We start from the raw sequence: 26,268 nt of genomic DNA on the forward strand, positions 1-26,268 counted from the left end.
GACTGGAAGGCACAGTCACCTCCTCAATTCAAGGCGAGGGCTTCATTATGTGCTTCTAGCAGACAGAAATGCTTGGAAATAAAATGTATAATCAAGTTTGAATGTCTACAGTAATTGAATTTTATTGTTAATGAACTAATTGGGTGATAAACTTTGATCACCCCTCCCAATTTTTCCATTCTAAGTTCCAAAAAATGTCAAAAGATTCATGAAATACTCTTTTTTTTGGAGTACAAAAAACGTTTTGAAATGGTAAACAGTCTGCATCTGCTTTAATCAGTGTCATTTAATTTTAATTTCAACATGTGGCCCAACTTTGAACATTTATTTTGTTAGAGGGTTTCAAAGAAGAAAAAGGGACAAAATCTTTAGATCATGTTGTTTTTTTAGTTTATACAGCCTTCCTTAGTTCTCTCTTTCTGGCTTTGCCAAGCATAGGACTTATTTTTTAAAATTAAAGCAAGAAATATGTGTCAACAAGTGTCAAAACTTCAAGAGATATATTTAGATGGGAAGAAACTATGCAAGAAAGTTTGTTTCCTGTTGAGTCACAGCTCCGTTCTGGCTGCTCTCGACCAATTTAGATTTTCTGTTTCTATAATGAAGAATTTTAAAAAAAATCTTTTCTGACCTCAGCCTGTACCCCTCCCCATCATGATCCAAAATCAAAAGCGGTTCAGACCGTTCTAGCCCTCATTTATCTTGTGTCCCCAGCATCTGTCAACACGGAGAGAGGTCCCCACACTTGATGTCAACTTAGGTTCAAAAACCGTCCAGTGTCTTGTGTCAGTGCGAGATCCATCTCTTTGAAGGGTCGAAGTTTCCAAAACAGTGTCTGACATGAAAGACCGTCTCTGCCCTGCAATGAATTTTAATGTAACGCCTGTTGTCGAGAAGCCCCCAATGACATCTGAGCACAGGAACAACAGGGCTCTGGGTCCTTTAATCTGAACTGAACGGGGTTCAAACAGACTTCCACAGCAAATGATTCACAGAGGTTGGAGTGTTTTCCACGGGGAAAATATTTACTATTCAATCAATCCACTTTTTGAATTAAAGTGGGACTTTTTACATTAAACAAATTTAAACTCTGTGAAAATCTGCAAGAGCTTACGTCTCCACTGAGCCAGACATTCTTGCTCATTTTTTAACAGCTTCTGAAAAGACTCTTCACGGATCCAGAGGATAAACCAGTGCTGATTGTACACAAATAAATGTAAAATTCCATGAAATTAGTCAACTAGAAGATGGACCAATGATGGAATAACCAGTCTTTCCCAGGCTAGAACAAACTATCTTCCTAAAAAAAAAAAGCATCTCAAAAATAAAAGCAGTTTCCAAAAATTTCTGCAGATGTAAACATTGTGTGCAAGAAATATGTTTTTTGTTGACATATAACAGAGTTGAGAAGGTAATCAAACCTTTATTCGAACAACGAATCCCTTTAAAATGTTTTTAGCATTCAATACAATCACATTGAGAAAGTGCAAATACAGGACATTTGTCAAACAACGTCACCTTTGATTTCCCTGCAAATATTTCGAAATTGGTCATCATTCCACATTGATGTAGATCAGTTGCTCTCAGTTGTACCTGTCAGTCATCTCATGAAAATCTCAGAAGGATAAACATGAAAAAAAAAAACACTTAGCTGTATCTCATCTCATCAAAATATTTCCAAATTACTCCCTGTACACCTTTACATGGAATCCAAAGCTGTTTCACAACACATGGTCATGAGTAATTGGGAAATGGAGAGGTTCCACCATTTATCAAATCCTATATACCCCCTTGAACAAGGTGAGCCTGAGCCCAGTCTCCCCCTCCTGCAAAATATGCAACTTATTAATGACAAAAAGCACATTCCATTTCACCAGAGAAATGAATATTAAAGACTGCTGGGTGCTGATGTTGGCTGACTGGAAAGATAAACAGTCAGAAACACATTCCAAAACAGCCCAGGGACAAACTAAGCTAATTGCAGGAGAGCATGACAGTTAATAATATGGAAGGAAATTCACGCTCTGAGGAAAAATCTCAATTGACTTGTAATTCAATAAAAGTGGTGCAAGTTCTAGTGCCACAATAGGTCAAAAGTAAAAAAATAAGATTATTCCAGTGTAGAAAAAGTCAAAAAGGAAACATAAAACAAAAAAACACAACCGTTCTTAATCAGATTGGTACTTGTATGAAGGAAGAAAGCAGCCACCTATACAAGAAATTAAAAATCTACAACATGCTGCCACCTTGTGGCAAAATGGAGCAATTATTTTACCCCCTCAAACCTATGGGTTTGAGGGGGTAAAATAAACTCTAAACAATATTTACCCCTATAGAAAAGTTTAAAGTGTAACACCTAAATTTACCTGTTAGATTCTTTAATGGTTTGAATTCTAATACTGATTATTTTTTGTCTTCGTCTTATGTAGCAATGATACTTGAATTAGCCCTTGTACTATGCTAGGCACTTTAACATTGGGAGTTGGGTCATCTAGACCCACTAGACAGTGCTCTGAACCCTTTTTCTTCAATGATTTGTGATCTTCACTGGTGTCCATGGATTACATGAAATCCTCTCCACCTTTGTCATGGTAGGAATGACACGTCAATGCTCATCTTGACCCCATAGGATAGCACAAGGGTTAAATGGGTTTTTGTATTTAAGAAAATTCCCAATGACTATTATTTGAACTATTCCAAAAAAAGTATTAACTCCAACAAGAGAGTGAAACAAAACTGTTAAAATGATAAAAATACAAAAAAAACACAAAAAAAACTATATTAAACATGACGCCTTGTTATTAGAAAGTATACACAGTTTTTTAAACATGTTAATTCTTTTTTCCACTTAATGAGTTATCAATGACTCTAAGATATTCTGCTGTAAAAGAAACCCTGATAGTCCTGAGAGTGAATTAAAAACAGAAGTTTCTGCAACAAAGTTTCTCCCCAAAGTGAGATTGTTGATGCGTAGAAACAGAAGCTGCAGAACTTCGCCTGTAATATTTATAATTTTGTAATTTGTTTTTCAGAACTTTTATACATTTAAAAAAAAATTCAAACTGCATTGAGTGAAATAGTTGTGGTTACAGTGTAAAACTCAGGCTTATAATCTTTGCCTCCTGTTGATGAACCTCAGCACTGTGACATCTACAGTTGTGATGTTGAAGTAAAAACAGCTAGAAGGCCCCAGTTAAGTGGTTACTGTTTAAAGACCCACTGATGAAAACGCTGTTTTTAACGTGTTCTTGTGGAATTCTTCTGATGGTGGAGGACATATATACATATATATATATATAAAAACATCAGAATTGCACCTCTGACTATTACTGTTTTCAAATCGTTGTGAATCAAGAGAAGACAAAAATGCTGTAGCTATGATGCAGCAGCTACAGTCGGCGAGACACAAGCTCCCTGCTCCGCTCCGTTCTGTAAACAAATAGATCCATATGCGTCTTTGTTTTCCTCGACTGAGCTGGTATGTGGCTCAAAACTGTATGGCTGCTTAGCTCCAATATTGCTCGCCATTTTTGCTGCACCGATAATGTTAGGTTGGGGGTGTGAGGGGCAGTAAGGTAGCAGGAGAGAGTGTAAACGGATGTGTAACAGGAAGTGGGGTTGGTCCACCTGCTCACACCTCAGTCCTCCTCCCAATTACTGCTGCTCTGCAGAAACTATGTCCTAGAAAACAACAGGTTCTTTTGGATTTTTGCTAAAAACAGCAAAATCATAATTGAAAGACCACTGGGAACGCTTTTAAAAATGACTTAAAAGAGGATCAGAGTGGGTCTTTAAAATGCCTTTCTTTGCTATTCTCGTATTAAACAGCATCCAGTGCTTTAAAATGCTCGGTTTGGCTGAGCTTTTGTCTCTTTGCACCTAAGATGAACCGATATTCACGCTGACAGAGAGGTCTGCAGCTTTTCCTCCGTGGCTTAAAGGACCTCGTTGACGTGTGCTTGGCTCTGTTCGTCTTCGTCTGACTCCTTCTGAAGCTGCTGGTACTTTCTTTTGAAAAATCCAACCTAAAAAGGAAGAAGATTGACATAGTAAAACTTTTTCTTTCGTATTACATTAAAAATCTAATCTCTAAATAAAAAAATCAAATCAAATAATAACCTCAATGAAAGTCAAATGAATTCTATTTAAAAAATCCATAACTCTCCCATGAACATGCTGGTTGACCCTGTAAAGCGCACTACATCAAAGATATGAAAATATCTTCTAATTCTTTGGGTTCAAGATTTTCTTTAAACCCCTTGATGAAATCTACAAATATTATTGCATTTATGGCACATTTGGGTGATTCAGTAAGTTTTAATGCAAAGATATTGACTTAAATGTTGAGGAAAAAAAGCATCTTATTTACCCACTGTCTCAAATTTGAGCCACATATTTTTTATTTTGGTGTAACCTATTTTGTAAAGAATTAATTTTTGACACATGTTGCATTCTTTCACTACAGCAAGTAGTCATTTAAGAAAAGACGAGTTATTGTTACCATTAAGTTTTGAAAATGAGCTAAATTTTGTCTGCCAACAGTGTTAATGAGATTTCATGGGAGCAGTCATCTTGAAATGAGCAGGAAAAAGGGATTCTACTGCTCCTAGTGGAGTAATAATGAACTACAGGAGAGAAAACAGAGTAAATACAATGAATCTTAAAGTAAAGTTTTAAACATGCAAATGAGATCGGGGTCTTAGAAAAACATGGTACAAATATGACACTAATGTTTTATAGGTAAAAAATATAATACTTTCAGATCACTAGACCATTCACAAAAGTCATCAGGCTTTGTTAAGTACAATTTTCTAACAAGTTTAGCAAAGGTTGTTACCTTGTAGAGAACCCCAACAGCCAGAGCTAGTAGCAGCACGCCTGCTATGGCGCTGCCGGCTATCACCCCCACCGGAACGTCAGCTGTTTCTCCAGGTTTGCTTATGGTCAGAGTCACCTGGACACAGAAGCATTTTTTTTGTCACACTTTCATTTAGGAGAGAAAAATTCAAACTGTACTTCATCCCCATTTTTTGCTTCATACATATTTTTGGCAGAAGATGTTTGTTTTTGAAGTTTTCACAGCTGAAAAAGTGCTTTAAAACCCACTCTGATGAAAACTGAGTTTTTAATTGTTCTTGAGGCGTTTTTCTGATATGAAGACAATTAAGCTTCAAATTGCATTCTCAAGTATTTCTTTGTTCAAATCGTTGTGAATCAGGATCAGACCAAAAAAATGATATTTGAGAAAGAGCTTATTTGTGGCGTAGAAAATATTCTCTGCAGGCCACAAGCTCTCAGCAATGGAAAAGGGAAGAGGGGCGGGGTTGCTCTTCACCAACAGTTCCGCCCACAACTTAGAGGGAAATTTCTAATAAACTACTGGTGCTCTGCAGAAACCATGTCTCAGAAAACAACATGGTTTTTTTTCTATTTTGGCTAAAAACAACATAATCAGGAATAAAAGACCGTTAGGAATTATTTGAAAACGAGTCAAAAGAGGATCGAAGTAGGTCTATAACAATCCGACAGCATCAACAGAAGCAGTCTAAAGAAAGGCTGCAGTAATTTTGGCAGCATGCTCTGTAAATAAGCTGCACCATTTGAGTAATGAAACTGGGAGCTCACAGGAAGCTGTTTGAGGCCAATAACCAGCAGATTTGGGTCAGAGGTTTCCACGTCCAGACTGGAGGTCAGCTCGATGGTCTGATACGTGGCCTAAAAGGGCGACAACGGGTGGCTCTATTAACGAGCAAAACGATCCAAATGCAACAAAGCTAAAACATTCATTAAGGATGAAGGAATTTACTGTCATAAAGGTGCCGTTCCAGATCCTTGTTTTCACTTCCACAAAGTAATGGGTCCAAACGCTGGTGACTTTGAGAATACACCTAATCTTTTCACAATTTGCACTCTTGCAGTCCTGTCAGGGCAAAAAAACAAAACAAAAACTTATATTTATATTTACATAAGGTTAATAAGCATGCAGGGGTAGTAACGCAAGAAGGAGAAGCAGTTAAAGTTTGTCTGCATGGCATTTTACTCTAATGAAGGAATTTGGACATTTCTGGTATTTTAGCACCCCCTTGTGGTCAAGTGATAGAAACGGGTTAAACAATTTAAAAGTGGATGAATTTATAGTGTATAAAAATTATATAAAAAATAATGATATTAAATATAAAAACAAAATAAACTATTTCAGGAATAAGCAAAGCAGACAAAAATGTGCTAAATTGTTTTTTGAGCCTTTAGAAAAAATGCATACATTGTAAAAATTGGGTTCCTTCTTGTTCAGTTGAAAGGTTTTATATTATGACATAAATAAATACATTTTAATCCTTTCAGCCTTCTAAAATTAGGTACAGAACAGAATTTAATGTGATAACTATATATTTTTTGTAAAAAGCCTTTGAAATCCACATATGGGCTGGTAATATTTGAGTGATGCACTAGCTAAGGTCTGTATTGCTGTATTAAACGCACAATCAAATCACTATAAAAAAGGAAACAATCTGCCAATGGTGAGAAAAAAGGGGAAAAAAACCTAGTCACTAAGACATTTTTCCTTAAACTAAGATTGTCTTGCAAAACCTTCTTGATAAGATGATTTTCCTTGCAAGACAGAAAATAAGACTATTTTTCTTCAAACAAGGGTCTTTTTACTTTCTTAAGATTCTGTGTTTGCAGTGAAGTATCAAGTAGCAACAGAAAACCTGGAATGTAAAGTTCTAGTGACTGACCAGTTTCTCGATGCCTCTCAGGCTTTCCTCTGTGAAAGAAACTTGGTGCTTTTTCTCTGCTATTTTCAGAGGATCGATGAGATGATTGGAGTCACAGTTAACAGAACCTCCCTGCAGGAGGAGAAATGAGTCATTCATCCCACAGTTAATATTCTGCATATGATAAAGCGGGAAAAAACATGTGTTCATAGCTGCATTTAACTACCATAACCTTTTTGAAATTAGGGCAACCTTTAAACCATTTTTTCTCCTGAAAAAAAAAAACGACCACTTACTCCATGAGGTTTTACATCCATCAGATAGAGGAGAGGATTTCCACCTTTAGTCTTCAGCGGCAGACCGATGGTGAGATACAGAAGGCTGAGGGGCACCGAGCCTGTTGAAACCTTTGAGAAATTTTCCTTTTCAATTATTTTATTTTTATTTTTTCACAAAAAGAAAGCAACTAAAACCTGAAAAGTAGGGATGATGGGATTTATGGGGTTGCATTCATGAGCGGCACCTTGACTGTAAAGTTAAACTCCGGGCCGATGTCGTCCACGGTCTCCACTGTGGTGACAACTGGTCTGGATGCATCTGCCACATAAAAGTTGATATTTGACTCCCTTAAAAACAAAAGACAGGAGAAATGAACAAACTGAAGTCCACACTAGGACAATACAACATCAGACAAAGCACAGTCAAAACATTTCACATTTTCAAAAAACTTTATAAAAAAATGGTTTGGTTACAAAACAGTGGGGATGGATGTGTGTATGGTGATGATAGTGGTGATACACAAAAAAAATGTTCTTTATTGTCACTACCTTTGTTTGTGGTGATAGGTAGGAGTGTTTTATAAGTGAATGAAAGTATAAGGGGGTGTGCTGAAAGACCCACTCCAATGAAAATGGCGGTTTTTGGTGATTTTAACATGTTCTTATGTAATTAGTCTGATAATGGGGGATAAATATTAAGAAAATCAAGCTTAAAAATTCAATTTCAGAGTATTTCTTTATTCAAATTATTGTAAATTAGGAATAGACGACAAAATGCAGTTGGAAAAATGTCATATTTTTGACGGGGAAATAAAAACAGCCACAGCTCTCTGCTTCAAGTTTCTAAAATTCTAATGAACTACTTCCGTTCTGCATAAACTATTTCCTATGCCTTAAATGGCATAATCATATATTAAAGACGCTTTTACAATAGATCAAACGATGAATGCAGTGGGTCTTTAAATAAGCTCAGCTTCTGCTTTCCAACATGCCTAAGCTGATTTCTAAGAAAAAATAATAATAATTATTAATTGCTGCTGTTGTTTGAGTTCTATTGTTAAGAGTTTTTCTTTTCTCCTCAGTTTTGTCATCTGCATGTTGGAAATAAGTTATAAATAAAGAGAGATATGAATGCCCACCTGGATAGTAAAACTCCTGTGTCGTACTGAAGGGAAATGGATTTGAATGCATCATTGTCTGCAGGATTTTCCTCTTCGCCATCACTGCAAAAACCAGCCGGGACACGACGTTGATCACACAACTCAATCAAGCACACATTTCCAACCACAAATGATGTATCAGTTCATGTACCTTTTGGCCTGAAATGTCACCTCAGCTTTGTTTTGTAACTGATTTAAATTATAATTAAACTTGATGGAAAATTTCACCTGCAGGGAAAAAAACAACAACTGGTAAATATGGATGCTGATGACAAAAAAATACTTCAACTCTTACCCACCTCTTGATCCTCTTTTAAGACTGGGTATCCCACTTGACACGTAACCGTGTCTGTCTCTGTGGACGTGCAGTGGACGCCATCAGCCTGTAATGATTCATTATGCGACCAGTTAAGGTGGAACATTTCTGTGATTTTCCTTTCTTCTTTCCTTTGTTTTTTTACTCACCGCAGAAAAAGTGGAGTAGAACAGGTTGGCAGAATATTTGACTGACACTCGAGTGTTGTATGCGTTCTCTTTTTTGTTTTTCACAGAAACATCAAATGACAGATCTTGGTTGTTGGCGCTGACTAAAGTTTGACCAGAGCTGTGAAACAAGAACACAAACTAGACTTAAAAAAAATGATTTTACGCCTTTGAAAACACACACACAAAAAATAACATGCGTGCAAAAACACCAGTAAAATCCACTTTTTTTTTAAAGCTATTGTACTTTTTTCTCTGAAGTCTGTCTAAACTGCTTTATGACACCAGACCTCTCTTGATTTTGGCTGCTGGGACAGGCTCATAAGAAAGAAAAAAATAGTGTTAAGAGTTTCCAAACCCAAACATCAAAGAGGGGAATGTGAGATTGAGTCTAAGACTTTCACAGTCTTTCCATTTCTTGAAAATCTATTCTTCTTGACGGCTTTATGTGAAATAATAACTGGAACCACATTACAGGACTTGAAGCAGCATCTGCAGTCCACCCTGTGTTCTCACTTCATGAAACCTTCAGAAAAAGGAACATTTTTCCACAAATGTCCTCTTAAAAAACATGTTTGACATCTTAACTTGTAGGCAAAGTTAACAACATCTAGAGTAAATATGTGGTTCTTGAAAATGTGAACAAAATAAACTAAACTTAAAAGATAAAATAAGCAGAGGAGCAAACGGAGACCCAAGTCTGGTTTACAAGATTAACTTATAGAAGTTATGTATTGGCTTGAAAACAATCTCTCATTTCAATAGAAAGCCTTAAACCCACCTTTTCCACCTGACTCTCCTCAAACGGGAATGCAAAGGCCTTTTTTCAAAACTGTTTGTTTTTTTCATTGCTGCTTTATTTTTTCTCCCTCATTTTTGTATGGCAACCTTGGGTTCCAAGAAAGGCGCAAAGCTAATGAAATTCATTATTACTGTTGTACCATGATTTTTTTATTTTTTTTTGGTACCATGATTTTTAACTTCTATACAGTTAATGCTGCAGATCATTCAACAATTGTAAACGTAAAGTTAAGCTCTGAGGTTACTGAGTTTTCTCTAAGGCAGCACCAAACAGGACGAAAACAACCTTCCTCTTCAAAACAGGCATCCACACTTTTTGTTACTCAAATTTAAATTGAATGAACTGTTAAGCTGGATAGCTTCCATATTGCTCGCCACTAATGTTAGGTTGGGGTTGTGTGGTGCTGTAAGTTAGCTGAAGAGCTAACAGAGTTTGTAAACAGAGAGCTCTCAGTTATGGGTGATGAGAAGGAGTTGCTCCTTGCCAAAGGTCCAGTCCAGTTCTTAACTCAGAGGTGAATTTCTAAAGAACTCCTGCAGAAACTATGTCTTAGAAAACAACACAGGTTTTTTGTTTTGGCTAAAAACGGCTTAATCATAATTTAAAAAAAACACTGGGAACGCTTTGAAAATAGATTAAAAAAATTATCAGGGTGGGTGCTTTGCTGTTTTGACTGTAAAGGGTACTATAAATGAAGATGTATTGGATTCTTGCCTGGATGTTTTAGTGTCCGTCTTTACGCTCAGCACCAGGTCGCTCAGGCACACCTCGTCAGACCCGCAATCTTTTGTAAAAGGGATCTGGAATCGAAAAAAATAAAGAAAGCCCAGAAGGTTAGTCTCAGTGATGACTCACAGGTGGGAGCATATGTTTACTGCACTGGATGAGCTTTAGTCTGGCTGCTGACAGAAAACACGACCTGCGTGACAAAGTCAAGCAGGCCAGTAATTACCACGAGGGCCAAGCATATCATTTTAAAGGACTGAGCAAACACCTTGTAAAGTCTCACCTGGTGTGCTCCAGACAAGTAGACAGTAAAGGAAAGATAATCGCACACAAACACACAAACTAAAATAAAATAAGTTACAGTAGATGTTCTATGACTTACAAAGAACTCAAATGCACTGGGGGAAAATATGTCCAGGACAGGATTCCCATCTGCATTCTCCTGTTCAATTTCTACTTTCAAACTCAGGGAGTTCACAAAGTCCGGTGTTTCCTGGTGAACACAAAGAGAAATAATCAAACGCAGCTCAGATGATGCAAAACAAATGATCTTCAAACCTTACCTGAACGTAAACCTGGAAGTCTTGACACAGAGGTCCTGATGTTATTTGTGCTTTCTCTTTTATGGAGCGTTCATTGTTTTTGGTGAACATGCCTCGTGACGTCACACGAGAATCCTGCAAGTTGGCATCTAGAGTTAAAGTGTAGAAAATGCCTGAAAGAAATTTGGGGACAATGAAAAAATTACATATGTATGTTTTTTTTAACTTAAATCCCCCTTCTTTTTTTAACATAAAAATCATAGAACCGTCCTGTTTTTTCAGCTTGAAAATGTGTTGAATTGTATGATAGAAAGATCCAGCCGCCAGATCTGTATTTTTAATTGCAAGTCAAACATTCTCTTTACCTGAGGTAACACAGCTGTAACACCAAAATTAAAGTTTCTAAGTTCCACTTAAAGGGGCTATATCATGCAAAATAACATTTTTGAGCTTTTAAGTACACTATAATGTTGATTCCTCACAAAAAAACACCCAAATGGGTATTTTAATCCATTCATTCATTTTTGGGTATACTCTAAACCACTGTGCTCTGAGCACCAGCCTCTCCCAATCCAGGAAAACGAGCAGATCTTCACATTGTGATACAGGTAAATTAGAAACAGCCCCTTGTAGGAAGAGTCTGCGCTACCAGCTCCGCCCCCAGGCTATCAGACACACCCACTTTCTCCACGGAGCTAGAAGTGATCGGCAAAAGGCTTTCATTTTATATGCACAATATGCACATCATCTCTGCAAAAGTTCAGATGTCGTGGGCGAAAAGCAGACACGCTGCCAAGGCCGCCTCTAGGTTGACATAATGAAATGGGCGACACCCACAAGGAGCAAAAGGCGGGGCCTCAGAGATTGAGTCGTCTTACTTCCAGGTTGGAAAAGACTTCTGGAAAATAGCTCATATTTTACCAAAAAATAAAAAATAGTTCTTTAGTGAGCCAAAGGTAACATAACATAATTTCCGGACTATAAGCCGCTACTTTTTTCCTGCGCTTACAGCTTACAGCCTGCAGCTTTTTCAGTGACATGGCTAATTTATGAATTTAATTGGCGGCCGCCATGTACGTACTTTCAGACTCAGTGAATGGTTTGAATTCTTTATCTAACACCAAGCACAAGTCATTTGTTTTTCAACAGACTAAACAGCCAAACAGCATGGACCTCACTTCAGGTCTTAGACACTTCAGTCATGGTTCAACAAAACGAAACACGCATGTCCAGCCGCATCCCAGAATCCTTTGGTGCCATTAGACCCAACGTGCACGTGATCGCCGCAACAATATGATGAAGCTTTCAAGTTAAAAACAATCGTTAAAAGCAGCGTAAAAAAATCCACCATCGCCAACAGGTTTGGAAAAGCTGGTCGGCTGCGTGACGGAGAGAACAGCGCATGCTCAGGAGGGAATTTACCTCTGAGTCATAGTGACTCGGCTGGCTGCACGTAAATATGTGGGAATAACATCAGCCTTTATTTTGTCGGGACACAACTGGAAACACAAATCCACGTGATCGTTTTTACGGTTTCTAAGGACTGACCAGAATTTTGCATTGAAAAGCTGACAGCCTCCGTGTGAGCTGGAGACATTTTCTCCTGCTGCTCGAGCACATTGAGCTGCGGGGCCGATGGCAGTCTGATGGCTCCCACACGTAACAACGCATCCGCCCCTCATCCACAAAACGTACAGTATTAAGTCCGATTGCTCTGCACAGACACGATTTGCTCCTCCCTGGAGCCGCCCTGGCCAGAGGTGTCGGAGAGAAGATAGGAAGGGGAGCGCGCGGGGCGAGCGCGGAGCGTAGAGGCGTCCGCGGAGCAACAGTGTTTGTTGTGGAAGGAAACTTCTGACGCACGCGCCGCGCTGAGGCGCTGGTATCACGCTGAGGCGCGCGCTTTTCAGTCGCCGCTGCTTTATTTTACTAGTGTGTTTTTTTAACCAGCCCTGTTACTCCCATAACGCTGCCGCGACACAAGCGGAAGGAGAGCTGTTCCCGTTCACCCCTCCATCCACTGCTGCTACTTGCTCATTCTTAAACACGTACAACAGTGTGGCAAGCCGGGCGTTGGCCCCGCCTTTAGCCCCTAAGACTCATGGGAAATGGGGGATCGCGGATGTAAATTTCCTCATCATAACTGAGGGATGTAATGTTGATTATATGGTTACTGTTTGTAATTTTATGTATGATACCTAGATTGTCAATAAGTAAAAAAAACAAAAACAAAAAATAAAAAAATAAAAAAACCATAACTGAGGAACTTGTGAACAGAATAGAGGTCCATGCTGTTTGGCAGATGTGGGTGTACTGAAATGCATGAGCCTGAGGCAAGGCTGACTCCTCCCACAGTGTGCTAATGAATCACACTAACTTAGGGAGTCAGGATGTGATTTACCAGGTTTAACATTTTGCCTAATACATGTAGCTTTTATTCCAACGCGATTTGTGTATGTTTAAAACAAATAAAACACGTGAAAGTGGGTGGGTGCGGCTTATAATTGGGTGCGCTTTGTAGTCTGGAATTTACGGTATTATCATATATATGGATGTTGTTCCCTCTGAAAGGCTTAAGAAAAGCATGTTATAGGCCTTTTAAAAAATAAAATGTTTATTGGTTTGTCTAAGGCAGGGACTCTTTTAACTCTCCACCGTGGTTCCCAATGTGTGATAGTAATTTTACTTGCATTGATTCAATTCTAGTCAGTCAAATTTATGAATTTTTGGCTGAGGTGCCTCCATAACAGTCGACTAAACTGTGAGTTTTTAAAGCACTGCTTTCATTGCAATAAATCAGAAGACTTTGTGTGATCAACACGTTTCAAATACTAAGATCACAAGTTTGGTAAATATTGACATTCTGTAATTTTTGATAATTAAAAAAAGTTTAAATACATATGATCTTTTACAATATTCAGTAGATCTTCTGAAATTTAGCATCATTACTTTGGAACTTATTATTGTCACTATAGAGTGGCACAGTGGTGCACTTTCCTGTTTAGAGTTTTCATGTCTTTAAAGCACTTTTAGTCAATAACAACTACTTTCATATTCAACACTGACAAAACAGCTGTACGACCTGAAATTTCTGCAAACGTCTTTCAGAGCATTTTTTTCATATTCCTAAAAAATCTGCAGCATGTATTATGTTTGTCACAGATGAATACAGTACCGATAGGTCCCATAGAGTTCTTGGGCTTGAAGGAAGCGGTTAAGCACAGCTTTGTGTTGAAACATGTAAGCACGCGCCCCTTGATGTTGCACTGTTTGTTGAAAATGTTGATTTTATCCGGGTTGAAGGAGGCAGAAGCAGTCACACTGGCCACGCCTCTGGACCTGAAAACAACGTCAGACTTCAGACCTACAGTGTTTCCTCACTATAATTATCTACGTTTTTTGTGTGTTTCTTTTGCTCACCAGAGTTGCACTGCTTTGCCATAAGCACCAACGGAGATGTCGGGGATGGTGTCTCCATTTAGATCCTTGGTGCTGTCAAGAGATCTTCCAAAATACTGAAGCTGAGCATCCAGTTTGGAGCCAAAGATTCTCTGTAAAAGGCATAAAAAATATTTTTTTTAAAAACAAAAAAAAAAAAACAGAGAGCTGATGATGAACATTTCCTTTGACTACTTTTCACAACTTTCAGACTCGGGGGGGGGGGGGGGACCATTGACTGAATATGGGAACTGGACTGAGTGACCCCGCTCTTGCATTTCAAACAGGAAGTACCCACTGGCTCCAAGAAGCCAAAATCCCGTAGACTTTTATAGAAAAATAAACAGCTATTACTCAAAATATCCACCCCCCCACACATTTATTTTTTAACATGTTCTTTGCTAAAGCTAGTTTTTTTCATGACATTTTTCCCACAGTGCAGATTTTACTTTCAAGTGGTATGAGGTGTGGACTTCCAATGAGCTCACTCCTGATTGGCGAGAGTGGGCGCCATAGAAACAATGACTCGGACGGCCTTGGACTCCTGCTTACTGACGTCGTCTGGTTCCAACACAGTGGCGTCCGTGTCGCGAAAACATGAGTGAAACTGACATCATTATACAGTCAAAGGTGTGAACTCAGCTGTCACCTGTGAAAACTCTTTGTTCAGTGTCTTCTTTTGCCCATTGTAGATGTAAATGACACCTCTCCCTCTGTCCTCTAACGGCGCTCCCACTGCAACATCGCTGTAACCATCCAAGTCAAGGTCAGGAATGGCAGAGATGGCTGTCCCAAAGCGAGAATTCACAGTGGGGGGTGGGCCGCTGAGAAGCCCCTGCTCGTTCAGAATCCCCTTCAGAAAATACAAAAAGATTGATTTTCATTAAAGAAGCCAAACTACAACACAAAGGCTTTTTTAAATAAAAATAATATTAATGACTATGAAAAAATATTTCATTTCACAAAAAATAACAATATGAAACTAAATATTATTAGATTATTCTGACTATATTATACTGAGCCCATCTTTTCTTAGTTGCTCTTGTTTTAAGAACTTTTCTTTTAAATTGATAAGAAGCAGTAAAAACTCATTTTCAGAAGTGTTGAATTTCAGCAAAGGATGTGGAAAAATTGTAAGACAGATTTATTTTCACCAAGTTTGGAAATATTCCCATTGTAAGGCAATTATTCTTTATTTTTAAAGTAGAAATTACTCCTCCTGAAACATTTTTAAATAGCCTATATTATTGTACAGCTTCATATCAACATAAATCAGCTGATTTAAATAAAATAACTGGAGCAAAGTTTATCCTCTGAGGAAGGGATGCAGATTCACATCAACAGACAGGATGAAGATGAAGAGGAAACTTTTGTAGTCACATCTGTTAGTCGATCTCATTTCTAACGCACATGTTAGTCTCACAGCTACATCTTTTTTAGTTTATGGTTACCCCGGTGACAGAGAAGAGGTACACCCTGCCTTCCTCTTTCTTCAGCTCTCCCATGTACATGGGAGCCCCCACCAGCAGGAGGTCGGTCACACCGTCCCTGTCCACATCCAGAGAGCACAGGACGCTTCCAAAGTACGATCCAATCTAGGGCAGATGTAAAAAAGGCATCTACTTGTCTGGGCTTCAGAGTTCTAAGCTTCTGAAGTCTGAGCTAACAGATCTCAGAGAGTCGGTACCTGCTTCCCTCTTTGAGAATCGATGACAGCCGCCTGCTTCTGAGCGTTGATGGTGTACACGAGGACTTGGCCGGAGTGATTTGAGCGAGGAGCTCCAGCAACAAAGTATTCTGCAGAGCCATCAGATATTGTGGTGACAGAATAACCTGCACAGGAATGTAGAAAATAAATGTAAGGATAGTAAGCTGACTTTTGGAAATACTTTTTACCAACAGGGTGCATCACTATGAAAGACCTTCCTCAATGACATAAACTACATTTGTGAGGTTTTGCCTCGTTAAGTACAGTAAAAAAAACATGAGCGCATGTTTTTTTATTTATTTATTGTATATGTGGGTATGTTTGCATATGCATGAAAACCCACATCAATCATCTTTTGATCTATTTTCAAATTGGTCTTTTGATTATAATTATGCATTTTTAGCCTAAATGAAGAAACCCTGTGTTGTTTTCTAGGACATCGTTTAGTAGTTCATTAGAAATTTCCCTCTAAGTTGTGGGCGGACCGTTGGTGCGGAGCAGCCCTGCCCCCTCTTACCCTCCCCGTTGCTGAGAGCTTTCTATTTACACTCTCATTACTTAATTTTATTCTATTGGTCAGAATAACCATTCTTGCTTTGATACTTTCTTTTAACATCTTGTTGCTAATCCTAATTTTTTATTTTTTAATATTGTTTAATGCAAATTATTTAAACTAAGAACTGACCAATCAGATGCCTCAGTAATAGCATGTGGTGCCCCCACCTCAAAAGTTTGATTGACAGATTCGCCTGAGCCTGCTTTCGGTGGAAGGCGTTTGGATTTTCAACAAGCTCACTCCTGATTGGCGACAGTAGTTTCCATAGAACCATTCGGACCAATCGCTGTCCTCTGATTCCAACTTGGGAATGTTCGTGTTGTGGAAAAATGGCGAAAAAATTTGAAGAAGCCAGAAGAAAAATATTTTCTATGGGTGACATCACATCTGCTCAGTCCAATTCTCTCTCATACAGTCAATGATCTAGTCGTCTACCGGTGGATCCATCAGAATGGTGCGGAGCAGGTGGTTTGTGATCTGCCCAGCCTCCCAAGATTTTTTTTCAACAGGACTTTTTCATCTGCTCCTGATTCACAACGATTTGAATAAAGACTCACAAATGCAACTTTAAGCTTAATATTCTGGTCAGTTGTAAGACATTTACAACTGCTAACAAATGTCTTTATAAGCAGCTTACTACAACATTAAAAGTGCTTGTTAATGTCTTATAAATAGTTTATTAAGGACACCTATTATCAAGCGTTACCAATATTCTTCATGTATGTCGTCTATCATCAGAAAAAGGCCACAAGGACATGTTAAAAACACCCCAAACTGGATTTTTCTCTAAAAGGGTCTCTGAGTCCCAACGGTCATAAAGATCCTTTTGCAGTAATCTCTTCTACCTTTCTGCACAACAAAGTTGCTCAACAAAGGCATCAGACACAAAGCGCTTTACAGTTTCAGAACTATAAACTGTATAAACTGTTTCATCCTTGGAAGGTGACTGAAGGCCTCCCTTTTTCCTGGAATGAATAAAATTCGGTGCTTACATAGAAACTATCTATTTTCATAGATGTTGAGGAGAACTGTGGAAACGTACCCAGTAGTGAGCTGTGATTTCTGTCCTGCAGAGCTCTCTCAAAAGCTGAGGAAGGGAGGATGTTAACGTTTGACCCTGTGTGATGGACGACGGTTCCACTCCAGGCATACGCTCCCACTGCTCCCAGCATCATCACATTCTGGAGCAGCACAAACATCGGGTAACACAATCAGACCCCCTGCAAAACTGGTATTGTGATTGAAAGCACCAGACTTTTTTCTATTAATCTCGTCATTAGTGTACCTGTTTACTGGAGAAGTGAGCACTAAATCCCACCTGGGACATCTCCATCTGGAAGTTGTCTCCTCCTTTTCCAGTACCTTAATTAAACACGGCATTATTTATGCATCACAAGAAAAGAAAAGCCGATAAAGAACCTTCTCAAAATAGAAGTTATATCCACCCTCTATATTGAAGATACGGTTGCCAAGAGTTCCAGTTATGCTGGAAAGAGCGGCTTCTTCTGAAACGTTGAAGAAGAAGTTCTCTGTGGGTAAACTGGCTATGGATTTAATTTCTGTGATGAGGTTTTCTGTTTCTAGGTTATTTCTTATGTAATAACCCAGAACCTGGAGGGGTAAAAAAAAAAAAAATCAAACTTAGAATCAATTTAATTTGACACGCTTGTAAGCAAAAAGTTAATTTATTAAAAGCCTAAAAAACTAAAAAGCTCTTTTGTATTAAATGAAAAAGTCAACGTGGAAAAAATTACATTATTCTTAAAGCATTTATTCACATACTTTTTCTTAAGGAAGTTGTGATCCAACTGATTTCTTGCAAATCAAACGTTGGAAGGTAATAATTTTGACATTTATAAATGACCTTTAAAAATATCTATTGGAAAACTCACAAAAATGCATTAATAGTGGAAGCTGTACAGCATAAGTGTATTCATATATCCTAAGTTCCCAGCTAACCAAGTGGTTGGCTAAATAAATAAATAAATCACGCACCGCTATACCAAAGCGAGTGATGCCTTTCTTCTGACATTCTGCTATGACCCTTTCACGTTTGTCGTAATCATGAGACTCGCCATCAGTAACGACCACCATTACTTTGGAAGCACCGGGTCGACCACCATATTTTTCATCAAAACCCTGTTGACTAAAGAGAAAAAAGCAAAAGTAGAAAATTATTTATGACGTTTTTTAAATAAAAAAATTGCATAAAATATAAACAAATCTAAACTTTTTATGAGTAAATTAGCAAAATATGCACTATTACATACTATCTATAAGTTTGTGAGTAGTGCAACACATGGATAAAGATTGTTTGTTTGTGTGCAGCACCAACCTGGCAAACTCAATGGCACTGAAAGTATTGGTCATAGTGCCGGACATTTGTGTTATCTTGGATGCTGCGGCCAACAGCTGCTCTTTGGTTTTATATCCGTTCATTTGGATGTCAAACTTGGGATTGACAGCATACTGAATGACACTGACCTGACATGATAACCAGAAAAAAAAAAGACAGAAAAGTAAATAAAACTGCAAAAGTGAAGAATCATGCAGGTGTCAGGATTCTAACTGATGTCATTTTCCAGCAAAGACAGAAAAGCATCTGTGTCACCTGAGTGCTTTGGGGCCCGATGTCCAGGGAGGGTATGAGCTTCAGGACAAAATCCCTCATTGGCTCCCAGGGATAAATGCTATTGGAACCATCCAAAACAATCACAATATCCATCGGTCCCCCACACTCTGAAAAATGAATCAAACAGGAAAAAATAAAAAGCATAAGAAAAAAGTTTGGCCATGAAACTCATTTTAGAACTGTGCTGTACTGGTTTCAGTTCCTTTGTGTTGTTTGAAAAAGGGAGATAACAAAATCCTATTTATCCTTCAGCTGGTTGTAAAAACGTAAACATCTGAGTGGTTTAAGAGTTTAATCACCCACAAGCAAAAGCATTCATAAAAGTAGAAACGTGTGTCATTTCTAAGACAAATGCATGAGCACAAGTGGTGTTAAAGCCTTAAAACACGTAGTCTCAGATGAAGATCTACTAAAATACTTTTTTTGGATAAAACTTAAGCACCAATTAAAAAGAAGTGCATAAACAAGTCAGCCTCTTAGCAGAAATGGTTTTCTGGGTATCTGCATATACAAAACTATTTCACATAGTGGGAATATTAATTCATTGACATTGCTTCAGGCTATTAGTTTTTCCCATGCACATCTTTCTAAAGATAGTCCTGCCTGGCGTCTGGTAAAAGCATATATTTCTAATGAACAATATTAAATACTAACTTTTTTTTTTAATCAAATAAACTCATATTTGAAATGTCTCTGTTTTGATAATAATCTCAAGCTTTTTGTTTTGGACTGATGGTTATTTTGGTCTTGTTTCACACATTATGGCAGAATTTCAAACGTTGCAAATCAAAAAAAGTTGTTGTCATTGTTTTTATAAAGATGTAAACTATTGTAGCTTGTATTGAGAAGATTGAATCACTTAAGAACCTGGAGCTTCCAGTATCTGACAAAGCTTCATGGATCACTAACACCATCGAAAGCGGCTCACGTTTTTTAGATGGTTAAGAAGAAAAAAGCTGCATTTTTCTTTAACAAAATAATGAGAAATAATTCATCTAAATTTCCATCCTTTTACTTATGAATGAATAAAAATCAGATTAGTAAGTAAATAATGACATTAGGAAGTTTGTGTTTTTCTGCAGTTGTTTTAGTTCAACTGAGATGGCATTAACCTTTATGTTCATGTATAGAAAGCAAACCCTCATCAATAGAAAAAGTATGTTTCTTTGTATTTGTATTTTTACTCATAAGTAATGCAAGCAGCAGCTGACTTAGTGGTCAAAATGAAATTTCTGTAACTTCAAGTGTGGAAAATGAACTAAGCAAGTTTAACAAGTGGGTGTGGGTCTGACAGAGCGGCTGATCTCATCGGAAAAGTCAAAGAAAAAAACACTTGAAAAACACTTTTTTTGTGCTTTACTTACAATGAGAAACAAAAACATCAAACTGACAAAAATAAGAAACAGAGGATTTTTGGTCAAACAAATTCTATGATGATTAGAAAAAAACAAGTTCAAATAAAATTATTATGAGTTAGGGCCTAATATTGTGTTATTGTTGGCAGATTTTAGGTGTGACGACCAATTAGAAAAGTATGTTCAATGTACCAATTTTGTCTTCCATCCTTTAGCTTTTTGGAATTACAAGAAAAAGAACACTTTGATTTTGATCTGATTGCCCCATTTGGCCATTTACATACAAATTAGATAATCTGGTTTTATTGGAATAATCTGAATTAATTTAAAACAATCAAAATCAATAAAGCTCCGGCAGATGTTTTTCCCTTGTAGCACTTAACCCCTTCATGCCTAAATTTATTTCCAATGATATAAAAAAAATGTTCTTTTCATTAACAAGGATTCATACATTCAGGTTTATTCTAGTTGTTTGTAACATGTCATATCAGTTGGTCTAATCATGTTATTACTATTTATACATATATATATATATTGTTCTTTTTTTCAGTAATCTATTAATTTTCTTTATTTCGTTTTTTGTTCAAAATGTAAAATGAACTTCTGGGTATTTACTGCACCTGTATTAACCATGTGGTGTTGTTAAACTATAAATAATTTTAAAGTTTTTCTTTTAGTTTTTCTGTTGTTTTTTTTCCATGTTGATGTTAAATGAAGTGAAGCCCTGGATTAAATGGTGCCTCACAAATCTTTGAAATATGGCATGAGGCGGTTAACTTTGATGAATCCGGTAAATGAATGTGTGCAGTACTGATTAGTGGATTTGCTCTGAGTTGAAATGTTGCGTAGCAGCTGCTTACTCTGAACAGCATCAGAGAAGGCAGGTTGAGGCTGAAACAGTGCATCCAGTTTTGCACAAACCCCAGGGTAGTAGTTCTGATCGCCACACTGCTGGCCCCACAGAGGACCACACATCTGCATCCAACCACAAAGAAGAAGACAAACTCAAACCTTTAAACTGAACAGTCTGGGCTTCCCATATGGGAGAATCTGGATAAAAATGGCTGCAGTACTTTCTGACAGTTACTCGAAGGTTTGCTGATGAGTGTGCACTGAAAAAATATGTAAAAGATTCAAACTTACCAGTAGTCCATCATCTGCAGGCATGCGGGTTAGAGTCAAACCCAGAGACATGTTAATGTTGATGTTTGTAACTTCTGGAATTCTGACAGAATCTGGATTAAAATGAAATGAAAAAAACAAGTTTATGTTGCAGAATAGGAATGGATATAAAGAAATACCATATGGCGTGTATACTTTTTTATTTTTCAGGCGAAAAGGTTTTCATGGAAGTTGAAAGAACTACAATGATGAGGTTTTTGCCCCAAAGTTTGGCTGAGGTTAAACAACTTCTGTGCAAAGTTTACCTTGAAGGCTGAGTTTGTCGCAGCTGGTGGTAGATCCTGAGACTGGACACTTGTAAACATCTCCTTTCCTGTTTTCACTATATCCACTCCAAGGAGCACCAACCAGGAGCCTACAGAAAAGAGAGAGTTAGCTCACAGACAAATACTGAAGACATGGACTCCGCTTTTCATAAAGAGAGAAAAGTGCAAAAACATTTTATGAGTGCAAATTTAAATGACAAAATATTACTTTAGAGAAAAAAAATAGGGTTTCAAACACTGGTCTGAATGCATGCAAACACTCCTCTTATCAACAAGTGGAAGCAGATTACTCATGCACTTATCTTTTCTCTTCCAGAATACAGCAACAAGACCATGAGAAGCTCGGAAGATGCACATGAGCTGTAATCTGCCCCCACATCCCACTTCCTGCTGGCGCCTGCACTTCTCAAAATATTCACCAGTGCACACCACAGGAATTGGTCAATGTCATTCGATTTGAGTCATCTAAAGGTTGCCCAAGCTGGTTGGCTCAAGTGAGTTATTAGAAATGAACGGCCCTCTACCTTGATTGCGCAAAGGGGCCGCTCCTCCAGAGAATGAGTTATCTGTGAGTGTGCAGCAGCCAGACATGACAAAGAAAATTACTGTTTAACTAACTAGTACAAAGTGAAGCTTTAGTGAATAACACCAATGTGATTGTGACATTGGCTCAAGAAGCTTTGAGGAAACGGCGCACATGTGGAACACTTGGAAACTAGGATTGATTTTTGCCCTGAAAAGTTGCTTATCAGTTTGAAAAAATATCTGAACAAACAAGCAAACAACATCTCAACCTGCAAATTTGTAACAAAAAATGTCTTTCCCATAGTAAATTATATTTTTAACATTTAAAAAGATTAATTTAAAACTATATTTGATGAAATTGATTTAAGAAATGAAACCACATTTTAATAAAAGGTTTGTTGAGAGAAAAATATCTGCAGAAAAGTTCAAAGTAATGGCTAACAGCAGTTTTAACAAACATGGTTCAAATCCTGTAATCAAACTGCCAAGACCATAAAGATTGGCCTGCTTTCTTGATAAGTTATATTTTGGAGTCATGAAATACATAAAAAAAGTCCAACTTCTTGAAGAAAACTTTCAGTTTGTGAACAAACTGATTTTGTTGAATGAAAGTCATTAATTTGCAAAAACAGCACTAAAACTAATTGGAATGCTATAAAGTCCCACTCTGATCACCTTTAAAAGTGTTCCCAATGATCTTTTGATCACGATTATGTCATTGGACATAATAGGACATATCTTCATTCTAGGACATATTTTCTGCAGAGCGGCAGGAGTTCTCACTTCCCATCATCCACCTGTTTACATGCTCTCTTGCTAGCTTACAGCCCCTCACAACCCCAACTTAACATTACCAGTCCAACAAAATGGCAAGCAACACTGGAATTATCCAGCTGTACAGTTCTGAGCCAGATGCCATTTTAGACAATGAAAATGAAAATGTACACAGATCTAGTCTTCTGCAAGTGGATGCACCCGGGTGTTGACTTTTATTTTAAAATATAAGACACATATGCTTCCAACTGCAAAATCTATTTCACTGGTACAAGCCCTTTCAAACCATTTTTTTTTGTCTGCTCCTTTTTTTTATGTTAAAAACACCAAAAAACAAAATTTTCATTGGAGTGGGTCATCAATGTTTTCAGTCTGGTTCCTAACCTTTTAGGGTGATATCATTTCAAAATGTGAACAGTCAAACCAATACTCAGAGTTAATGGGTTTTTAAGAAAACATGCACTAGACGTGACAAATGTTCAAATGTCAACAAAGCACTCAGCAGCTAACTCACTGGCAGACTCTGAACAACCTGCAGCCCAAGAGTTCTGTTCCTTTGGAGGTTATAAAGAAAAGCAGGAGCAGCAAAAGCAGGTAAAAAGCCTTTAGCTCTATTTTTTTGGATTTGGAAATGGTTTATTTCAAGCAATTAAAAAACATTAACAAAGCAAAACAAACAACAGAAATATACATCTACACGTCCACATACCCTTAAGTGTTTCTCCTGATCTGATCAATTTATAATTTCACAAATATCTTTAAATGTTATCAGGTTTTTGATCTTATTAAGCAACCTGAAAATGCTCGCCTGTAGCTTAAAGGTGACAGATTAATCGGCTTTTATCACTTGGCAGGCTAACCTGTCTCTGCAGTGGGTCCTGCTCCAGTAGTGAACATCACGCCTCAAATGATGAGGCAGGCCTCCACAAGTAATCCTCCTGACACTCTGAGGGCGTGCCAGGTAAGACTACCTGAAGTTAAACTATTTATGTCCCCGAGGGAGCTTTTTGCCTGTTTGTTGGGTTCCGGATTTGTCAAGCAACAAAAGAAATTTGAGCAAACGAAATCTGTGAGGTATTTGGGCTAGGGAGGTTTTAGTTCTGCTTTTATGCTTTTTATTTTTTGTTATTTCCTGTTGCTCACATGTCCTCTCGTTTCAGCTGTCTTGACTTTTCCCTCCAGTGTAAATCTTCCCACAGTGGGTTCACCTGCCCTCCCTGATGTGCGCCCCTGTGTGTAATGGTGTGTAATGGTCTGCACTTGTTGCCGGATTGTTTTCTGCGTTTCTCAGAGTTACGAGCCTCCCTGTTTTTAGAGTTTTGTCTGTTGAAGCGGAAATTTTCTTTGGGAGATCCTATGTCCTGCATTTGTGTCCACTCCTCACCCTGACAAAATCAACTTATGGAGATTTCATGAAGGAGAAAAAAACTTTAAATCACTTTGTGGGGTCTAAAATGAAATTTTCTTCATGTTTGCAGTTTAAATCCAAAATGACCTAAACTTCAAACAACAGCCAGTGTCGGGAATTCTTGGTCGTGAACCTCGCCTCTTGCTCGTCTAGCGCTCCCAGCCATCCCCCTGTTCCATCTGAATGAAGCCCATCTGCTATTGAAACGTGTATTTGTAGAGTTAGATTAGCTAATTCCTCTCTAACAGTCCTCGTACATTGCCTGTCCGTCCTGGGAGAAGGGATCCCTCCTTCATGTCGACTTCCCTGAGGTTTCTTCTTTTTTTTCCCCCGGAATTGTTTTCTATTTTTTCTTTTTTTTAGGAGTTTTTCCTTACCAAAAAGGAGGGTTCAAGGGCAGGCATGCACAGTTTATTCTAGTCTGTTTAGTTTACTCAGCCATTGTAGTATGTGGACCCCGTTGAGACAACTGCTTTTTAATATGGGCTAAATAAATAAAATTGAAAGATGAAATAATGAATTCCTACCATTTGCCCTGATGGTTTGTTGCTTGCTGGACTGTGTACCCAAACTCCTCGTTTGCTAAGCCGCTAAAAATCTTAGCATCTGCAGTTCCAACGTTGAACGAATGCAACAGACAGATTCGGTCAGCTGGAAAGGGAAAAAGATTCAAGGTTGTTATGACAATAAGGCTCTATTTTTTTACTTGTGATGATGCAAGTCTTCACAAAAAGGGGCACCCTGACTTATTCTGCACCACCAAAGGAATTCACTTAAATAACGAAAGAGTTTACTGTTAAAGAAATTGGGGATTTCTCATTCAACATCGTTATCTGATTTTACAAATTCTTCAGAAAAAAATCTTGGAAAACATTCATATTAAGACTTCTGAACAGCAAGAAGATCTTGCTTTAGAGCACAGATAATTAAAAATATAAAAACCATATTTATAACGAATAGAATGTGATTTAGATTCATAAGATTGTAAAAAGCAGACGAGCAAAGACTTCTGGCACTGAAGCAGCATTTCCCTTCAGCTTCCTCCCCTGTCAGGAGTGGCTGCATCAGCCTTGACTCATGAAGTCTGGGCACTGAAAAAGTTTCAGGAAGGACAAATAAACTTCTTTTGTAACTTTGTGGATGATCAAAAAAAAAAAAACAACAACAACTAAGAAACCCCAATCATGCTGGTGTGAGTCAAGTGTGAGTCCTCCTGCAGACGCAAGCCCGTGCAGGCAGGTTCAGCTTTCAGCCTGCGCTGGACAGGAATGTGGATGAATGTTGGAGGGACTTTCACCAACAAGCCCCCTCTGCCACGCCTGTTTACCTGCGCCACGAACTCATGCAAGACATTCTGAAAAAACCCGATAACCAGCTGAACTCTAAAGTTTTCACAAAGTCAGCCCGAAACCTCAGGAATTAACAACAACACCGTGCGTAATCCTAAACCCAACTAATCTGAAAAGCTCCTTTTTAACAAGAGATGCCCATAAGAATTAGACATAGTCTGAGGAAAATGAGGAGGAAAAGTCAAATACTCACTAATGACTAGGAGAACAAAGCAAACATTCCCCCAGTAGACATCCATCCTGTCCGTTCGCGGCTGTTTGGAGCGGATGATGCCGCTGCGCCTGTCAAAAAGTTGGGGCTTCACAGTCAGCCGTGACGCACCGGAAACGCCGCCCCTAATAAGGACTTTTACCTGCCGGTGCAAACC

At 38.1% G+C, this 26,268-nt stretch overlaps 1 protein-coding gene across 1 annotated transcript; it reads right to left on the reverse strand.

Annotated features, from left to right (window-relative positions):
- Positions 1–1,398: 1,398 nt before the first annotated feature.
- On the reverse strand, positions 1,399–26,268 carry itga2 (integrin subunit alpha 2). Its single transcript, XM_023958924.1, has 30 exons — positions 26,094–26,268; positions 25,079–25,202; positions 21,824–21,933; positions 21,540–21,631; positions 21,257–21,371; positions 19,021–19,148; positions 18,745–18,893; positions 18,405–18,555; positions 17,855–18,020; positions 17,695–17,771; positions 17,452–17,590; positions 15,833–15,978; positions 15,597–15,740; positions 14,795–14,998; positions 14,128–14,258; positions 13,883–14,046; positions 10,729–10,880; positions 10,548–10,658; positions 10,154–10,239; positions 8,620–8,758; positions 8,454–8,537; positions 8,306–8,382; positions 8,134–8,217; positions 7,240–7,342; positions 7,013–7,123; positions 6,738–6,848; positions 5,807–5,920; positions 5,626–5,715; positions 4,838–4,954; positions 1,399–4,025 (listed from the first exon to the last, which is right to left on the reverse strand). The coding sequence occupies exons 1-30, from the start codon at positions 26,137–26,139 to the stop codon at positions 3,936–3,938; spliced, it is 3,555 nt and encodes a 1,184-aa protein (XP_023814692.1). The 5' UTR covers positions 26,140–26,268; the 3' UTR covers positions 1,399–3,935.

This window comes from Oryzias latipes, chromosome 9, assembly GCF_002234675.1.
Source record: "Oryzias latipes chromosome 9, ASM223467v1".
In the NCBI taxonomy this organism is placed as follows: Eukaryota; Metazoa; Chordata; class Actinopteri; order Beloniformes; family Adrianichthyidae; genus Oryzias; species Oryzias latipes.

What these genes read in the sequence shown, in the direction of transcription:
- itga2 (XM_023958924.1), bottom strand. Translation starts at nt 26,139, where the DNA reads ATGGATGTCTACTGGGGGAATGTTTGCTTTGTTCTCCTAGTCATTA. An exon ending in ACAAACCATCAGGGCAAATG is followed by an intron (nt 21,934 to 25,078) that starts GTAGGAATTCAT and finishes TCTTTTCTGTAG; the next exon opens with GCTCCTGGTTGGTGCTCCTT. An exon ending in CTTCTCTGATGCTGTTCAGA is followed by an intron (nt 19,149 to 21,256) that starts GTAAGCAGCTGC and finishes TTCATTTTTCAG; the next exon opens with AGTGTGGGGGACCGATGGAT.